General features: G+C 45.1%; 1 protein-coding gene across 1 annotated transcript in view; it reads left to right on the top strand.

Annotated features, from left to right (window-relative positions):
- Positions 1–19,511, top strand: part of LOC147448087 (DHHA1 domain protein) — a 98,556-nt gene extending 79,045 nt beyond the window's left edge. The window contains exons 6-7 of the mRNA XM_086523951.1: positions 18,284–18,386; positions 19,208–19,511. Coding sequence (XP_086380077.1) covers positions 18,284–18,386; positions 19,208–19,291 — 187 coding nt within the window. The 3' untranslated portion in view covers positions 19,292–19,511. The remainder of the gene's footprint in view (positions 1–18,283; positions 18,387–19,207) is intronic.
- Positions 19,512–20,595: the final 1,084 nt, after the last annotated feature.

Consider the following 20,595-nt stretch of genomic DNA (forward strand, 5'->3'; position numbering starts at 1 on the left):
CATTTGTTGTGGTCTACTGTTGCTGTTGTGTCTCTGTGAGCTCAGTTGTTGTCTATTGTTCCTGTTTTTCAGTCTGTTTTGAATGAGATTGTCACGCACATTGCACCGAGGAGCACCCATTGTAGAGAGCACGACACACTATCTGCGCTAGAGGTGCTCTCATTTTGGCGATCACGGTGGGACCTCAATTGAAGTCTCACTCTCTGTGAGGTACAAATCTTGAAGCTAGTTGGGTTTATCTAGCTTCGCCTACTTTGCCTTGCACTGTGTAGCTTGTTGGTCTGGTCCTCTCTCGCCCTGGTCCAATTTCTATTGTAAGGTGCAGCGGAATGAATGTTTGTGCTTTGCTCAAGATGAGTGCTCTGAACTGTGCTCAAGGTTCCTTTTTTTCTTATGGAAGGTAGAGCTTTCCGTTCTTAATGAGAGAATGCTATGATTACAAACAAAGTGAGTGGACACTGTGCGTGAAAGTGTATGAGACTGAGAGATAGAGAGAGAAGAGAGATACGACACCAAAGACGACGTAAAACCCTCCTCCGAAGGCCCCACTCTCGTTGGCGAGAGTGGTCTACTATTGATTGCACAAACGGGTACAATGATGATGCATGGACTGATGCAACTCGGGCTACGTCGGTGACGACAACGGGGATGGCGACACTCACCTGAGGGCTGAAATCTGCAATCTTTCTACTGCTGTCCAAAAACGCTAACTGCTGAATTTTCGGGGCTGTTTTGGACTGCTGAAAAACGCAGGTTTGGCTGCATTTTTCGAGGCTGAATCTGCTTGCCAAAAACGCTGATGGCTGTTGTGATCTATGGCTGAAAACGCTACTGAAATTGCAGACTTCTGATGGTGATGAAAACTCTAGTTGCAAGAGAGGCAATGCGGTCCGGATCGGGCTGAAAACACCAAGGTAAAAGGATGGCTGGCGATGCTACAAAACGCTAGGGCTGAAATGGCTGGCGATGAAGCTTGAGACCAAAACGCCAGGTTGCTAAAGATTGGAAACGCTAGGTAATGGGTGCTTGAGGGGTTCTTGCTGAGAGAGGGGAGGACGTGTTGCCAAAGGCCTGTTGTGCTCCTTGCTCATCTGCTCTTTAGTGCTAACTTTGGTTTGCTTATATATTTTCTTACCCAAATTTCCCTATCTACTTTTGTTGGGAAGTCACTTAAATTAATAAGTGAAAAATGTCAAAAATAGGTAAAATAGGCTAAATGCACTGGAAAAATCCCCTAACTGATTCTAATGGATTCTGATGGGAATACTGATGATCATGCTTTGTGCAACCAGAGGATATGCATCTACACTAAGTGATTGAGCATGCACGGTCTACGAATAGACTCACAAAAGTGCCAGATCACTTCTAAATCTAGACTGACTGGATTGACTGAACCCTGATCATGCTGTAGCTTGTCCATGGACACATAGGGTTGGATGTGTCACGTGACAAGTATGGTCTCTCTAGCCTGGTCCAATCAGTCCTCGTCCCTGGTCTAGTCCCTCCTCTCCCCGGTCCAGCCTGGGTCTAGTAGAGTCTAGACTTGTCTTCAACCAGGCGGTCAATCGAGCGTCAAAGCGCACTACTGAGCCCTCTGAAGTACTACAACAGAAGATGACCCTTGGGACCTAGTAGAAGTCCATCAACCTCATCACCCATACCTTCACATATGACTTCACCCATTCCTCCATCCGGTTCCACATCTTCCAGATCACCTTCTCCAGTAAAGCTCTCTCCTATTCTGCTACAGCAGGCTATTGAGCAACAGGCTCAGCAAGGGGCCATGGAGGTGTTGGCTAGTGTTTTGGCCAAGGTAAACATCAAGTTCCCTACCTTCAAAGGACTCTCTTTAGAAGATGCTGATGACCATGCAAGGAGGTTTGTATCTCTCTGTAGGGGTCGAGGTCTTAACAGGGAAGATGCTTATTTGGTACTTTTTCCATCTACCTTGGATGGCTTAGCAGACAAATGGTACAGCCAGTTTGCAGAGAACCATTTTGCAACTTGGGCAGCCTTAAGACAACAGTTCTGTGCAGCATTCAGGCCAGGTGACTACCAGGAGAAGGTGTTGGATGAGTTGGCCAACATGGTGCTCCAGCCAGAGGAGACTTTTGCAGAGCTTATGACTAAAACCAAGTCTTTGGTTGCCAAGCTTCCCTAGTAACCCGGTGAATTCATGGTTTAGAAGTGGGTGGAGAAGGCGCTTCCCAAAACTTCTCAGCAAAAACTCCGAGAGAGTCTCCGACCCGACGCCACTTTGGAGGAGTTCATCGCAGCTGCTACTAGGATAGAGGGGACTAGGAAGCTGTTCAATAACTCCCCTCACATAGAGACCCCCTCTGTGTTTTCGGAAAGTCCTGCTGATCCATTGACTTCTTCACGTAGAGAACTTGAAGCCCTAAAACTACAACGTGCTCTGCAAGAGGAGAAATCAATCTCTCTTCGCTAGGAGAAACCACCACATCTTGAGGCTTTGGATCAAATCAAGAGGGAGCTAGAAGAGCTTCGGTCTCCGCAAGAGACTAAGGCTATGGTATGGTGCAGCTCGTGTCGCTCTCCAAGACACCCTCCACAGGACTGTCTCCTTCGGGCTTATTGCCACTGTTGCGAAAAGTTTGGGCATGAGGACAAGGACTGCTACTACCTCAAGGGATTGCGACAAATACAACAAAGTCTTGGTCCTTCTCTTCAACAAGGGCCAACAACTGCATCCAACATGGTTTCTCCCTATGGCCATCCACACCATATTCCACCTTTGCTGACAGCCCCTCCTATGCAAGGTATGCAGAGCACTTTTCCCTCTCAAAGCTTTTATCATACCCATGCTCCCTCATCACCTCAAAGCTTCTATGCCTCCACCTCTAACTGAATGCACCAGGAGCAAGGACCACCTCGCCCTTCGACTCGCCCTTTGAATCGGCCCATTTTGTGCTACAGATACGGGGAATATGGGCATTTACCAAAGCAAATGCCCCCTGCCAGAAGGGTCCCCTCCTTGCTGTCATTGCCCTGAAACGAAGGATCACTACAGTAAGGATTGCCCTAACCTTCGTGCATCCACGGCTTCGAACCCAAGTCAAAGCCAGAATGAGTTTACCTTTCCCAAGCTCGATCTAATAGTAGTTAGCATCGTTCCTCAGCCGCCCCCTTCTACCCACGTGGTTACCCCTCAAAATAAGCTGCAGTTGGTAGAGGAGCCATCGGGTGTCCTCACTCGGTCCCAGAGAGCTGTCCTCGGTCTTAGTATTCCAACATGTTCAACCCCCCCACACATTCTCTCAACAGTGGGTACCCTGCCTTCAGCCACTGACAAGCCATCACCCAGTGGCAAGCAAGAATCCAAATCTTTGCTCTCCGATCTTGATGAAGCTTTCTTGGAAGCAGTTTCCGATCTACAAAAGATCAAGGTACTAGAGGAACAACAGGTAGAAAAAGAGAAGCTTACAACAAAGACAATCTTGAAGAACACCTTCCAACAAGTGTCCCTCTATGACATGCTGCGACTAGATGCGAGTTTTAGAAGTGACACCCTTGTTGTTATTCAGTCACTTCACCCTGGAGCAGGTCCTACTGGCGGGCACCTCCCAATGCGACCATCAGAATCCTATATGATATCCAATCCCGCTGCACCACTCATTGATTATAGAAGCCCTCGCCTGACAGTGTCCGTTTTGGGTCGGCAATTGTCAGGAGTGATAGTGGATGGTGGATCTGGCATCAACCTGATGCCCGAGTTCACTATGTTAGCTGCTCCCTTCACAGTTACATTGGCCGACCAGAGGACAGTCTACCCAGTGGGCATAGTGGACAATGTGCCTCTGCAGGTACAAGACTTTACTTTTAACTTGGATTTTGTTGTGGTTCGTCTTCCCCAGGTTGAGGGCGGATTTCCCTTGCTCATTGGAAGACCATGGCTTCGACACACTAAAGCACTTCATGATTGGGGAAATGATGCGATGTGGATACATACTTCTGGCTCCCCGATGCAACCCATTCTCTTAGAAGGAGGTATAGATCCCGTGGTGCAGTAAGTTTCTTTGTCAATGGAAACCAACCCTGAACAAGAACAGCCTACTACACCTGAAGGGTCAGACGAAGATCTGCTAGAGTGGTTGGGAGCTACAAAGTCTACGCCTTGTTATGGAGTCTCTATTCAACCTTTGCCATTGCTCGAGAATACAAACTCCTCCACATTTTTATTTTCAGATAAGGAAGAGCCCAACGAGCCGCCGAAGCCAGCAGCCAATGTAGAAGATCTACAGGAGTTCACACCCCCTCAAACATCAGCTCCATTAGTGCCTACTTCTCCAAACAGAACAAAGCTCTCCTTTGTGTCTAGCGATCTCCCTTCATAGAGCTCTTCTTGCTTGATGGATTCCTTGCTCATGATTGTTGTCTTGCTCATGGTACCTCCTCATGCTCTCCATTAACTGCTGCGCTCTGTAGCATCTCCTCTTTCAGCTAGTGGACCATGGAATTCATATACAATGCTACACCCTCTCACCCCCATCTACCCTCTCTCCCCAACTCGCCCCATACCCTCTCTCTCCAATTCACCCCCTTTCCCCCTCCCAAATTCGTCTCCCCCCCTCTCTCCCCAAACCCCCCCCCCCCCCCCCCCCCCGCCGCACCCACCCACCCAATTCGTCCCCCTACCCCTCCCAAATTCGTCCCCCCCCTCCCCACCCAACTCGTCCCTACCCCCTCACACCCTCTCGCCCCACCCCTCCCAACTCGTCCCCCCTCTCTCCCAACTCGCCCCTACCCACTCCCTCACACTCTCTCGCCCCTACCCACCCCCTCACACTCTCTCGCCCCTACACCACCCCCACCCCCCCCCCCCCCCCCCCCCCCCCCCCCCGCCCCCCCCCCCAACTCACCCTCATCCCCGACTTGTCTGCAGGAACTATTTAAATTGGGTCAAGTTGGAGATGGTCAACAAACAAAGGGGGAGATCAATTTTTTTGTAATCCGATCACAGCAGAGCCTTTTGGCTGTTTCCTTGTGGCTTTCAAGCATTCACTTGGTTGCCATCCCGTTGCTATTAATGCTTTTCGTTCTGTCATCACGATGGAGCTTGACCTTATTTGCGGAGTTACTCGAGCTTATGATCATCCTTCTTTTCGAGACGAGTGCAAGGTTCATCTGCAAGTATGGACCAGGTCATTTTCCTCTCACTATGGTTAGGGACGATAAAGATGTGATGGATCCAAACTGAGCATATCTCTTTGCAGTGGAGCCTCATTCTGTTTTGCTAATTGGGATTCTTCGACTATGCAATCATACTGGGTTCCTGCCTATTCAAAGGCTTAAGGCGTTTGCAAGCAGTGCAATGTTTTTAACTCCACTTTTTGAGGCATGTAAGGTCATGGTTGGGCCTAGCACCTACTTCATGAAAGATATATGGATGCAGTACCTAGTGGTTTTTTTCCACAATTTTTTCAGTATTTCTCTCACCGGGACGGTGAGCGGTCTTGTGGCGGGCAACCTGTAGCAGGCTACAGTGTCACTTTCACAGGACACAGAGTTAGTACAATTGGTCTAGGCTGGTTCACTGGACAAACTCTCTGGACTGGGCAGTGGACACGTGACAACAGAGATACGGGCTGGTCTAGTGGACATCGTGGCCAGGTCACCACATGGCTAACATTTATGAGCCGTGGGTGGCTCTTTATGGTGGTACATGTGAGTAGTAGCGGTTGGGTCAGGATCATCATCTTCTTCACATCTGGTCCAGCGTCATGGTCTAGGGCATAGAGTCTAGACACACAGCACGTCTTCACAATCCTTGCACATTTGAGCCTCGACACCCCATTGTACTTGAGAGTCTTGGGTTGGAGCTGAGTGTGCTGCCACGCCAGAGTCTGTATCAGTTCTTTGAGATAGTCGAGTCATTTGTTGTGGTCTACTGTTGTTGTTGTGTCTGTGAGCTCAGTTGTTGTCTATTGTTCCTGTTTTTCAATCTGTTTTGAGTGAGATTGTCACGAACATTGCACTGAGGAGCACCCACTGTAGAGAGCACGACACACTATCTGCGCTACAACCCTCCCTATCTCTTACACGGATAGAGATGACCTGACTTATATGTCAGGATCTGATTGAGCTAGATACTAGGAGCACATGGATACAGCCGACACAGGAGTTGGGCATGAAGATTGGCTTCTACAGAGAGCATCTTCTCCAACTCACGGACGGTTTTGTGACTAGGTCTGCTTACATGGATACACACTTATCTCATGGGATATGATGTGCTATTGGGCAAATACGCACATCCTCACATCAGCTCCAAATTGAGACTAGTTGATTTCGAGGAGTACCAACAGGGGTAGGATATGTCACTTATGTCGCTTAGAGCGAGAGACGAAGCTGCACTACACATGTCATTGCCCGACGTACTATGAGATACGAGGCCGCTTCCACTGTTTGTTCAGAGAGGGTTTTGGACCATTTTCTAGAGTCATGAGATACGAGGATCAAAGATGTCTCGGATTGTTTCTACTAGAGCTACGCAGACTTAGGGAGAGCTTGCTGAGGACATCAGGGGAGAGAGTCTCAGAGACAGATCACAGATTTCTTTACACCAGTCCAAGGGAGAGCCAAAGGAGCAGTCATCACATCAGATCTCAGAGCCCACCCACACTAGAGGTACATTGATTGATCGAGCCATTGAGCTAGGCAGATCCAGACACCCACGACCTCGAGGGGTCTCCCTCAATCGACGAAGGCTGCAGCAGAAGATCCAGATCACTCTAGCTCGACATGCAATACGCCCAGTCAGAGTACTGACTATGGAGGATATTGATGAGATTCGATAGTGACTGATGAGAGATTTCATTTGAACCCACCACCCCCCTCCCTCTATCTCGTTTCAATTCCGGATCAGCTTCAGATTCATTTCCTTAGTGCTTTAGTGTTTTAGTTTTAGTTCTTTGTACTTTCCGTACTCAGACATTGTATCAGATTCACCAATTGTAACTGTCTGTTCTCATAGGTCATTTTGGCCTTTCGAAGACGTTAATATAACATTTCATCTCTCTCTCTCTCTCTCTCTCTCTCTCTCTCTCTCTCTCTCTCTCTCTCTCTCAGCGTGGACAAGCCAAGGGTGCAAGGGACGCAGCGCCAACAGGGGTTCTCACGCGCAAGCAAGGGATGCAACGCCATTAGGTTCTCACGCGCAGGCTGCAACACCATGCATAGGCAGTTCTGGGGTATTAAGGGTTCGTGTTGCTGTCTGATAGGGTTTGCGAGACGCAGGTACAGAATCAGGGTTCGCGACGACCTGTTTTAGGGTTTGCGACGTACAGGCTGGGCAATAGGCTTCGTAGGCTGACGTCCTGCTCACACCGGCCCACCTCCCGTCCCTAGTCGCCTTGGTTCTGCAGGTCCCTCCTCTACCCGCCACTGCTCGCACAGGTTCCCAGCCACTACTCGGACATACCAAACAGTAAGCAGAATTCAGAAAATTTGAAAACCCAACCAGACAGTAAACAAAAATTTGGGAATTTGGAAATTTGAAAATCTAGAAAATTCAAGAAATTAGAGGAATGTAGGCTTGATGTGGAGAATATAGATACACATGTATGCATGATGCGAGGAAGATATGTATGCATAATGTGGACATAGTGTGGTTCTTTCTTCACAGCAAGAACTCCTAACCCCTCCTTTGCTTTTGGCGACTATCAGGCATGAAGAAGCAGAATGATAAAGCTGACCCTATGGAGGATGCCATTCAAAAATGCAAAGAAGAAATGACCGAGACCATTAACATGATCAACTGCAACCTCTTGGGAAAAATAAAGATACTCGAAGAACGTGTATTGGTCCAAGAAGCCAAGATAACCACACTGGAGGATTGTGTGACACCCCAAGATGAAGAGATTGCGGTACTCAAGAAGGAGCTTGCCGAGGTGCGATCACAAAACACACTTGAAGAGGGAGAACTGCAACCCTCGGTATAGAAGACTCAATACGATTAAAGAGCAAGTGCGGGTTTTGTGGCCTTAAAGACAAGGATAATGTGGACAAAGAGGTAAAAGAACTGATGACTATGATGGGGGTCAATGAGCTGATGCTCACGAGAGCTTGGAGAGTGGGCAATAAGAAAAACAGAAGCAATGGGGAAACCTCGAAAGAAAAGGTGCTCATCCTTCGTTTTCCCTCCATGGAATCGAAGGAGGACTTTTTGAAGAAGAGACCAACTCTTAAGAAGATGGGTATTTTTTTCGGAGATGACCTTACCCTCTCGCAAATCGCTCATATGCAGGAGGTAATGCTAGAGATTAGAGCGGCAAGAGAAAAAGGTAAGATTGCCTTTTACCGAGATGAAGTGTGGTGATTTTGGAGCGACGCTCCACATGACGGTGCGAGACTATGGGACCACACTCAAAGTTTCTACTTGGAATTGCAATGGATCTTTGCGCCTTGATGTGGGAGCTTTTGAGGATAGTTTACTGGGAGAGACATCATTTTCTACTCTGAGACACATCAGGACCTTAGGCGGGCTATGCTTCACGTCAGTGGATACAGATGGGAGACAACCTGCAGACAGGAGACGCGATCAGAGCACAGAGGACGGGCTCGGGAGGAGTGGCAGTGTTATTCAAGGAGGAGTTGCAGCCATTGATACATATAGCCCGCAGGGATGAGCATGCTCGGTACATGTGGGTGAGATTAAGAGCAGAGATAGGCAAATATCTCTACATTGCTGTTTGCTACTTTCCCCCGAATACGTCAGTATATGAAACATCAAGAGGACAGTCCCCCTTTTGTATCTTGGATGATGACATGGGAGTTCTCTAGAGATGGTGACATTATCATCCTAGGGGACTTCAATGCTAGGACTGCCCATCACCAGACAATATTTTATGATACTTCAGAGGAGATATTGAGGGAGCTGGATGTTGCAGAGACGGGCTTGTCTAGATTATCATAGGATGTGGATCATACTGAGTATGGGCGACACTTGATAGATGTGGGGACTGCACATGGGCTGGTCATCTTGAATGGATTACAGAGATTCCCCGCCGCGGGAGGTTTTACATGCTTTCCACACAGACATGGAGCTAGCACATTGGATTATGCCATGGCACAACCGAGCTTCATCTCTAGTATCTAGGATCTCACAGTTGGACCCAGACTTGTTGGTGTGGCAGTAGATCATGCCCTCGTGTCGATGACCATCTCTTTCGAGTTTAGTGTAGCACATATGCCATGGGTAGCAGTTCCTACTCGCTACACCTTCACGCAGGAGACGGACTCAATATACACAGACAAGATCTACAGACGGCTCTGCACTGAGGAGCCAGGGCGACCTTTGGAGGAGCTTACTACTACACAGACATTGCATGATGCAGTAGTAGAGGCATACCCACACACCTAACCTGGGTAGAGACGATGCTCTGGGAGCATGCCACAGAACAGTTGGTATGATGAGGAATGCCGCGAGACCAGAGCCAGACTTCAGAGGGAAGTGCTTTTGGGGGGCATCACTCACAGACAGTCATGCATTGACTTCAGATGCCTCATGCGGCAGAAGAAGAGGGCATTTTTGGCTCGACTAGAGCAGGATCTATACCAGCTATTCTTGAGTCAGGACTGAGGTGAGGCATGGCGACTTTTTCGTGAGCACTCACCCCCCCTGCCATTACTTCTAGAGAGGCATGAGGCCACTATGCATCATCTTTGTACACAATTCCTGGATAGCCGCCCCTTCCCGACCCCCCGAACTGTGCCCACATACATGTGCTTTTTTCACCGCTGAGATGGTGAAGAAGGCCATTGATAGGATGAGGACTGAGAGAGAGCATATGATCATGATGGCCTAGTGGCTGAGCACTTTATACATGCCAAGGATCTGCTCGCAGAGCTTCTAGCAGTGATGTTCAATCATGCCATATGTGAGGGCCTGCCTAATGCTTGGAGCTTGTCTACTATTGTACCTATCTTCAAGTCAGGATACCCTATGGAGCTTGGGAATTATGGCACTATCAGGATTAGACACACATTGGCAAGGTTGTACACATCCATTCTTGAGCAGCAGCTGACTAGATGGGGAGAAAAGGAGGGTATACGTGTAGCTGGGCAGGTAGGGTTCAAGAGAGGTTTTTCTACTCTTGACCACATCCTGACACTCAGAGCCATTATATTGAGGAGGGCGGATCACATGGGAGACGGATCTATTGTAGCTTTGCGGACTTCCGCAAAGCATTTGACACAATACCCAGAGCTAGATTGATGTGCAGACTACAGGAGATGGGAGTACCCACAGAGCTGATTTGAAGGATCATGGCATTATACAGGTCAGTGGTGGGACATGTAGGCACTCTAGAGGGGCTATCTACATCAGTTCACTCCACTATTGGGGTGAAACAGGGCTGCCCGCTCTCTCCTACTCTATTTGGTATGTATGTGGATGAGGTTGCTGACTATATTGAGAGAGATGGTGATAGAGGTGCACAGTTGGCAGGGACATGGATTCCACTATTTTTATATGCTGATGATATTGTGTTTATCTCCGACTCTCCGGAGGGGATGCAACATCACTTGGATGCTTTGCATAGGTTTGCCCATGAAAGTGGTTTGTTTGTCAACCATGGTAAAACCAAGGTTATGGTGTTTAATACCACCCCACAGTGGATCAGGAGTGGAGTATACAAATGCTTACACTTACCTTGGGGTAATGTTTAGCGGACCAACATTTTCACTGAGGAGAGCAGCAGAGACTAGACTGACCAAAGCCTATGCAGCATTGGGTGGATTGGAGAGGACGTGCTCACCGGTTCAGTTTCAGGAGCCTCAATCGAAGCTCTGGCTCTCTGACACTTTGGTGGCTTCTACATTGCTCTATGGAGCTCAGATATTGGGGCCTTCATTGGACCATCATGGGAGGTCGGGTCACACTGATGGATGGGGGGACATGGAGAAGCCTCTGGTCTCTATGATCTCGTGGCTTATTATAGCCAAGGCTTCAGTACTATGTGACATAATCCGAGCAGAGCTAGCTGCCCATGCACTAGTGGTTGAGGCGCTCACCATATGAGTCTCCTTTATACACCGCATGTGGGACCTTCCCAGAGACAGATATGCCTGCCTAGCACTTGAGCCGTCTCGACAGTTAGCTATGTAGGGAGATACAGCATACTGGTACGGGGAGATGACATCATGGTTTCAGGCACATGGGTTCAGCATGGACAGATTGCCCCCCTTCCAGTACTCATTGGATGCACCCTCTCTGACTCTTACACAGTCCGAGATCACTAGGTTCATCCGCCAGGACCTGACTCAGCTAAACACAAGGAGGACTTGGATACAGCCGGCACAGGAGCTGGGCACGAAGATGGCTTTCTACAGAGAGCATCTTCTCCAGCTTATGGAGGACGGCTTTGTGACAAGACCCAAATACATGGACACCCACTTGTCTCATGGATGCAACGTGCTATCGGCCAAATATGCACATCTTAACACCATCTTCAGGTTGAGACTGGGAGATACAACGGAGTGCCAACAAAGGCCAGGACATGCCCCCTATGCCACATGGAGCCTGAGACAGAGTTGCACTACACATGTCACTGCCCAGTCTACTATGAGATACGAGGCCGCTTCCAGTGCTTGTTGAGAGAGGGCTTTGGACCACTCTCTATAGTCATGGGGTATGAGGACCAGAGATGCTTGGGATTGTTTTTGCTCGAGTTCAGACACAGAGAGAGCCTCATGAGAGGAGAGGCCAGTCCCAGAGATAGATCACAGACTTCTTTAGAGCAAACACTAGACAGCCGGAGGAGCTACTATCACAACAGAGTCCACATTCTCCTCACACCAAAGGCACGTTGATCGACCGAGCGACCAAGCTAGGGAGATTGAGACACTTGCGACTGCGGAGGACTACACAGCATTGACGGAGGTTGCGTCTCTAGTTGCTGCTGTTGCTTGAGATCCAGGTCTTGTTTCTTGTATTGGTCTGATAAGAGTTGCAAATGGTCCGAGCTCTAGCAGAGGTGTGCAATTCGCATGCTGTAGTGGCTGGAGATCACCAAAAATCTTTCGCATGGAGTTTTGATCCTCTGTAGTCGAAGGTTGGAGGAGCAGTTGGGTGTTTGGAGCTGGTCTTGTGGTTGAGGCTGTGGATTTGAAGCGGTGGATTTTGTATGAGGTGTTGGTTGTGGATTTTCAGTGTTGTCAGTGGCAGTGTTGTCATCGTTGTGCGTGGTGGTGTGCTCTTGTGTATCGTCCATGTTGTGCAAGATATGAGTCCGTGTACGTTTGGGCTTGAGAGGATCTTCTAAAATGTGTAAACAAAAAATGAACTTTAAATTGTGAGTTTTGACTTGTTTAGTACTTAAACTTTTTTAAAAAAAATTAAAAACTCAATAAAATCACTCAAAATTAAAAAAGACTCCAAAATAAACGAAACTTGAGCCATGGGATTAATAATTGTCGCCTTTACAAATCACTTTGCATGACAATGCATGTTTACAATAGAAATGGTTGATGTCAAAAGGAAATTAAATTTCCACCCAACACTGCCATCATGCCGCCTTGTCTCCAACCAGCGTCAGAATTGATCTTATGCACTCGTAGCATGATATGATTGTGATCGCCTAAAGCTAACCACTTTTTCTATTTTACATTTTAAACTTCTTTGTTCTCTTGTCTTCTTTCTCTCTCTCCCTGCTAAAACTCTGTAGAACCAATTGAACATCTCGTGAAGGGCATTGCTCTTTTTTCTTCCACCTCCATGTGATGTATTTTTAAAATACACTGCTTTTGTTTGATAGTGTGAGTGCTCCATTCCTTGGCTGCTCCAAATGCCTAATGAACCATAAGTGTCGAGAAACAATGCACTATGTGTAAAAAGAATGTGATGAAAGAAAAAACAAACTTTAGTTTCGTATACAGATGTATTTCTGTGAGGGCCATGCCCGGGGACCACTTTGGCCCAACATGCACAACGCCCGGTCAGACTACTGACCATGGAGGAGATTGATGAGATCTGCTAACGATCGATGATGGATCTCTTGTGATTTAGCCCTTTCTGAGGATACACCCACACGGTGTTGTCTTGACAGGATGCTATAGTAGTACCCTCTCTCTCTTTTTCAGCACCCTTTTTATTTTTGTTACTCAGACCTTGTATCAGATTCACCACATTGTAACTTTCTGGTCTCATAGGTCACTTCGGCCTTTTGAGACGTTAATATAACATTTCATCTCTCTCTCTCTCTCTCTCTCTCTCTCTCTCTCTCACACACACACACACACACACACACACACACACACACACTCACATTATCCAAAGGTGATAGGCTGTCCTAAGGTCTCCAAGTAAGGTATCGCTTAATTAAGGGGGCTGCTTGCTTAGAACAAGGAAGGTGGCTCACGAGTCATGACTCACCTACTTCCTCTTTACTTTTCTCTCTCTTGCAACATCCATTTCAAGTTTCAGTTTGTCCGTATAATTGTAACTCTCTTACCCTTACAAGTAGGGGGGTTGCTCATTGCCAAGTAGGGGGGTGCTTCAAAGTAGAGGGCTAGCTTCAAAAGAAACAAGGAGTGGTGTGGATAACGAGGGGCTCCTCATAAGCCCAGCAAGGAGAATTGCATGCTTATCGAGGTATGGAAATGAATTCTCGACATGCAGGAAATGCCAGAAACGTATGTACATGTGAGAATTCTACCAAGTTTGTAGTCAAGATGCAGGGGATTATGGATGAGAAATTTGAAGCTTGCAAGAAAGAGATGCAGAACACATGGGAGATGATGTTTCAGAAGAAGGATGATGAGATTATATTTCGGAACAAAGTGATGCACGAGGAGTGGGGAAAGAAGATGACCGAGACAGAAGGTGTGATCAAGCAACTCAAAACTCAACTATTTTGGTATGCAGATCAGAGATTGAACGGGTCAACAAAGAAGTGTGAGAAGTGATTAAGATGCGGCAAATCAGAACAGAAATTTTGACACTAAAATCACATGTAGAAGAGGGATTAAAGGCATGGACTGATGGTGTAATAAAACATGAAGAGAACATCTAATGAACTGGCAAAAAATGGGAAGGCTGTCCAAGTATCTACATCTCCCAAACCAACATCTTCTATCATCAATGAGACTTTAGAAGAGGAACAAAGGAGAAAAACAAGGGCTTTTCACATGAGGGTAATTGGTCTAATGATGAGGAAAAATGTGGAGGAGGAGATTAAAGAGATATACAAGCTAACAGGGATCCAAAGTTCAACCCATACAGTCGCTTGGAGAGTAAGGAAGAGAACTAACAACCCCGATGAAGTGAGAGAAACTTCCAAAGATAGAGCCCTTATACTTAGTTTCTCAATAATGGAAGCTAGGAAGGATTTCGTGAACTTGAGAAGAACACTCAAGGGTATGGGCATGTTTTTGGGAGATGATCTCACCCCTAAGCAATTGGCTCAGATGGGGGGACGTATGCCAAGGATTATGGCTGCCCGAAAGGAAGGGAAGGTCGCTTTTTATAGGGGAGGGAAAGTCATTATCGTTGAGCCGAGGTCCAACTGATGCCATGAGACCTATGAGACCACGACAAAGCTAGCTGTAGGAATTGTAATGGAGCACTTGGACTAGATGCAGGTATCTTCAAGGACACATTTAGAGAGAGAGAGAGAGAGAGAGAGAGAGAGAGAGAGAGAGAGAGAGAGAGAGAGAGAGAGAGAGAGAGAGAGACATCATTTTCTATATTGAGACACATCAGCCACCGAATGGAATCTTGCCTAGAGTGTCAGGTTATAGATGGGAGTCATTTTGTAGGAAGGAGGTACAGTCAGCCTTGGAGAAGGTAGGGGCTCCGGAGGAGTAGCAGTTTTTACACAAGAAGTAGTTGTACCATATTGTACAAGTGGTGCACAAAAAGATAAGCACATACGATATATGTGGTCTCAAATGCGGCTCTCACCATATACAGCTATGGAGGAGGATATTTGCAAGTTCTTGAGAGATGGAGATGTGATACTCCTAGGTGACTTCAATGCAAGGACTGTCATCAGGTGCCCTTTTATGATACGTCGGAGGAGCTATTATAGGAGATTGATCCACACTTTTCCTCAAAACAATTGATATGATAATGAGTGCAAAGAGATGAAAGCTAGTCTAAAGAGGAAGATTGAATTTGGGCTCGTTATTCATAGCCACTCACAGATTCATTTTTGGCGCCTTACTAGGAAAAAGAAACGACCCTCTTTTAGCTCAGCTTGAGAAATGAAATGAAATGATATATTAACGTCTTCAAAAGGCTAAAATGATCTAGGAGACCAAGCCTTTACAACATAGTGAATCTGATACCATGTCCGGAATCAAAAAGAACTGAAACAAAATACAATGTGTAGTACAATGAAAGAAGGGGGGAAGATATGGTGGAGATCCATCCTCATCTGCACTCTGGACGTCGAGAGAGTATGGCTCGAATCCTCTGCTGTAGTCTCCGTCGATGTTGTGTAGCCCCTCTCCTCAATCGCGGGCGTCTAGATCTCCCTAGCTCCAATGCTCGGTCTATGAGAATGCCAGTAGCGGTAAGACCTCTGCCAGTTGTTTATGAGCAAGGATTCTGGAGAGGCTTGGAGACTAACCCCAGAGCACGTTACCCCATCCTCGATTACCTCTTTTGACACATGGAGTCAGTATGCAGCTCATCTTTACACAGTTCCAATAGAGTCTTCCATTCCAACCCGCCAGAGCCTTGGCCTCCGACTTTTGAGGATTGGTAGAGTGATGATTTCTGAGGGTTTATCTATACCAGTTCACTCCACTATAGGGGTGAAACAGGGTACTATTTGGTTAAATGGGTTGCCTCATAACAATATGCAAAGTCTCACTCACACAAGAGTACAGGTTGCATCAACATAGATCCCCATGAACAACAACAGGAGTGTTCGGGAAAAATTATTTTCACAAAGATTCAAAAATCCCTCCAAGACAAATCTGAACCGGAAATTTTACAATACTAGCCGGTATTTTTGCAAAATTACTCTATTTTCCATGTATTTTAAGCGGACTTTTCTCCTTCTTGCCCTCCCCTCAACCGGCTAGTTTGATTTTGCAATTGGCTCAAGGCTAAGTTGAAGCACACTTTTCCCGAACACTGCTAGTATATAGAGTCTTGAGAGCGCTATATAGACAATGATGGGTTGCTGATAAGGTGATGCTGACAGTCCCCATCTTGGCCCCTGGGTAGCCTAGAGACATACAATAATATCTTGGTTGATGGTGGTCTAGCAAGCTGAACCTTCCCCTACCACACCATAGTTGGTATCTTGGTCCCATAGGTGGTTTTGTGTACTGTGGTAGTAGGTGCACACTGTTTTTGGTACCCTGTAGCCCAGGTCCCCCGGCACAAGGCACTTTGGTCCATTGACATCCGTGGTACCCTTACTCATGACCAGCTGGAAATTCCATAGTAGTGGGAAACGTGGAGAAATGTCTCTTAAAAGCAAAAAAATCTTGTCTTCTAGCCAGCTGAACTATATGTACCTTGGTCCCATAGGTACTCTGGTGTACTCTGGTCCACACTTTCAGTGGTCTAGTCTACACGACACTGTGGTACACTCAGATCCACCTGGTAATATACTCATGGCCAGCTAGAACTGGACACAGCATGCCTAGGTGACTGGCTGGCAAAACACTCTAAGGTGCAGATACATGGGGGTTCAGAGCCTCAAATGCGTCAGGAGATTATGCAGTGAGCTGTAGGTTGTAGGCACCAGAGTCATGAGGGACTCATGGACTCTCAAGACTTTCTGTAGCTGATGATGGGGTGACACGAATAGCCCCTATCACTAGGTAGTTCTACATATATCCTTTAGAAAAATATCTTTGCTGATAAGTGGTCTAGCCAGCTGAACCATCCCAGCACTACCACGCCACAGCCAGTACCTTGGTTCCATATGTAGTCCTGGTGCACTCTGATCCACACGGTCTCATTGGTACACTCTAGCCCATACAGCACTCTAGTACACTCAGATCCTCCTAGATATCCTTGCCCGCGACTAGCTGCTGGAACACCTTTTCAACTGGATACTGCGTGCCCACCCGGAACCAGTTTCCATTGCCTTTGTTTACCTTACCTTACTTTACGCTTGTCTTCAAAGTGCACTCTTTCTTCAGTGTGTGTGAGATATCATTGTTTCTGTGTGATCACTGTAGCTGGCAACATTATATCTTCCACATAGATCTATGACATAGGTCGTATTTGTGCACATGATTGTGGAACAAAACAGAGTGGCATGCTTTTTGTCAACTAATGATGCTAACTACTAGCAACAACATTGACTCTCCAAACATAATGATATTCTTTTTGGAAACTGCTGTATTGTGAATAGCATATTTCAAATCTTCGATGGCAACACAACAAAATGTAACTCAAGGTCGTCTTTACGTGAGAATTAACACAAAACTTAAGTACATAACAATAAACATGGCTGCAAGTAGAATAGACAAAGGCCGTGTTGCTCTTAAATCTAGAGTCATAGGTTGCTTTTTGTGCAGAACTTGAGAATGATTGTCAAGCTCAGGAGAGCATGACAAGTGCATTTGACTGTTGTTAGTAAGCAGATTGTATGTTTGTTATTGTTTTCTTTCTAAAGCATTCCTTTGGCAAAGTCGAATTAAGCAATCTGTTCTGCTTTCAAAGCATTAAGGTCAAATGACATTTTATGAAATCCATGATTAGACAATCCGACATGAAGTAACAGGTTGAGATAAAATTCAAGTGGGGATGCCGTAGTATTTAGGCAAGATTGTGACGCATGATGGACATGATGGTTATCTATACTGTCTTGTGGATGATTGACTACTGCACCTTCCTTTAAAAGTTAATCTAGGATGTTACTGGATTCCTTTATTTTGAGAGTTTTCAAATTTGGTGTCAAATTTTAATAGGATCTATTGCCTTTTTGCTGCTGGTATTGGGTGCTCGAAAGGTACTTGTTGTTGCTTCATTTTTATGAAATATAATAGTTCGATGCCAGGATTCACCAACAGATGTCGAGCATACTAGTGACCACTGTCTGTGTGGAAGCTGCCTTGTACTGGCTACAGGACTAGGAGCAGGATGAAAGTTATAGCCCAGTAGCTTTCATCATTCTAGGGTCAAGGATCATGTCAACTGGCCTATGTAGGTGCTACAAAATAAGACAATGTTCAAAAGGTCAAACTGATCATTTTTTCACTTGAAAAATAAGGTTATCTGATAATGAAACTAACAGGGGCTTAATTGAAACTATGAAATTCGTGGTTTTTGACTATTTGGTGCTAAATGATGCAGGCCTATAGGAGCTGTTGCTTATAAAGTTGAGGATGTGGATCCAGAGCTGGTGAAAGTTAGCCTAAGGAGCATAGAAGGAGAAGACACCACAAAAGTTTCTCAGGTGTTTTTTGTATCTTCTAAGTTTCTGGTTTGGTGTGTGTCTGGAGTGTAAATTTCCTCAAGGCTTTTTCCTTCATGACCTGATCTTGTATAGTTTTGCCAATTTTCACCAACAGCTTGATATTTCAAGTCACCTCAGTTTCAGTGTGCCTGTATTTGTGTCTTTTCTCCATAGTCGACCATGTTCTATTTAAGAGGTCTTCTTGATATGCTCTAGATACAGCGCATACTGTGGGGGGACAGTAGTTCTGTCACATAAGATCGTGACACTGCTCCAAGTGAAACAGTTAAAGAGGAGTTAAAAAAAAAAGGAAGCGGTGCATGGCAATCATGACAATTGCACTTCACCATTTTCAGTAGTTTTGCTTTCAATGTTATGGATCTGAAATAAAGAAAACAGTTGTGTTTGTGAAATAGACAAGGATAACAACCAAATTTTATTGGTAAAAACATAATAGTTAAGAATCAATTATTTAGTGAAGACAGGAGGTGAGCAAATTTATGAAGGAGAAGAAGCTATTGCTTGTCTAACCATGTGAGTGGCTTGATAAGAGACGAAAATTCAGTAGAATGAAGCTGCCCTTGCATTATTCCCCTTAGTGCTTCCATGCTACACTTAAGGTGGTGATTTGCACATCACATAGCAGGAATTGTCTGAAGACAGTGTGGTGTGGTGTGAACTTTTCCCTTGGGTTTTTTTGACCTCAGCTGTTGATTGTTCAAACAAGCTTGTCATTTGTTGACTTTCTACATTCTTTGAGAATAAGAGGGCATTTCATTCTACTGTGCTGCAGTAATTTGTTTTCCAAATTTGCATTGCAGGCTTACGGTGGTGGAGGACATGCTAGTGCAAGCTCTTTTATGATAAGCCAGAAGACTTTTGATAGCTGGAAGCTAAATAGTTGATAGAATAGCTAAATTACAAGATGCAACCACCCCTTTCTCTTATCACCACGTTGTTGCATTAATTTTCTTAGGCTAGAAACACATTTTGCAGGTCTTGCTGATAGTCTAGTTAAGCTATGAGGTGAAGACAAAAATTCTATATGTCAAAATACATGTTATATTAAGAGATTGTCGAGAAATTACGTTAATTGCTTGAAAATTCTTGAAGCGGTTGCATTTTTCTTGTTTCAAAGTCTATTTGATATATATTAGCCAAAGAAAACAAAATGTCTTAGTTCCAATGCTAGGGCTTCTAAAACTCTTCTGAAGAAATTTATCATGTACTAATAAAAATTTATTATATTTAGTCATTTTAGAAGTAAAAATCAACAAAGTACATAAATTTCGGGGCTCTAATCTTCCATAACCATCAAGAACATCTGCCCATCGTGAAATCTCTACATTTTTTTTTGAAAATAAAACATTATCCTTTGCTATTATGAAATTAAATTTATACATGTGATTTATTGGTGTTTGAAAGTTTTTATGGATAAGCTCATAGTAGCAGGTTTTTAATGAATTAAATAATGACATTTTTATGGTGTGTAGTTTTGAAAGTTCAACACATTGTACTATTTTTAGTTCACTTAACACTAATCTTGTCAGTGAGCCACAAAAGTGGCTTGTGTCACTATCGTGGCTAATGTCAATTTTTAGTAATTTGAGGTTAACTTTTGCAAATGATCGTAAAACTTCACAGAGCTTCTTGAGCATGCATTTTAGATGCATAGGCAACTTCTTTGTGATATAAAATTCAATTAAAAGTCTTAACATATAAAATTTACCTTTTTCATGTGAAACTGCATTTCTCCTAGTTTGGATGGTTGTCAAGTGTTGTTAGGTTTTTTCCCAAAAATATGGAAGGTTTGTAGACTTATCACAATAGTTGATCTATTTCTTTTTGGGATGGAATAGCATAATTCTGTGTTTGGATCGATTAGTCCTTGAAAGTGGTTACAAATTGGAAACTTCTACCTTAGCAAGTTCTCCAATTTTTATTCATCTCGTACCATGTGTGAGATGTGTTTCCTTGAAGAGGTTCTTCATTTTTAATTTTGTTGATTTTTTTTTACGAAAGTCTCCAAAAGTCACTAAAGTGACTCATTCTCTAATAAGATCCGTATTAAACATCCATATTTTTTCTCACAAAAATAAGCAAAAACCAATAGTCAAAGACATACACTCAATCCAGACCATCGTGCACATAGACAAGGAAAAAAACACTTGCATACAAAAGATGCACATAGATAAGCAAACACACATAT

Source organism: Adiantum capillus-veneris, chromosome 11 (assembly GCF_014529385.1).
Source record: "Adiantum capillus-veneris isolate H3 chromosome 11, ASM1452938v2, whole genome shotgun sequence".
Classification (NCBI taxonomy): domain Eukaryota; kingdom Viridiplantae; phylum Streptophyta; class Polypodiopsida; order Polypodiales; family Pteridaceae; genus Adiantum; species Adiantum capillus-veneris.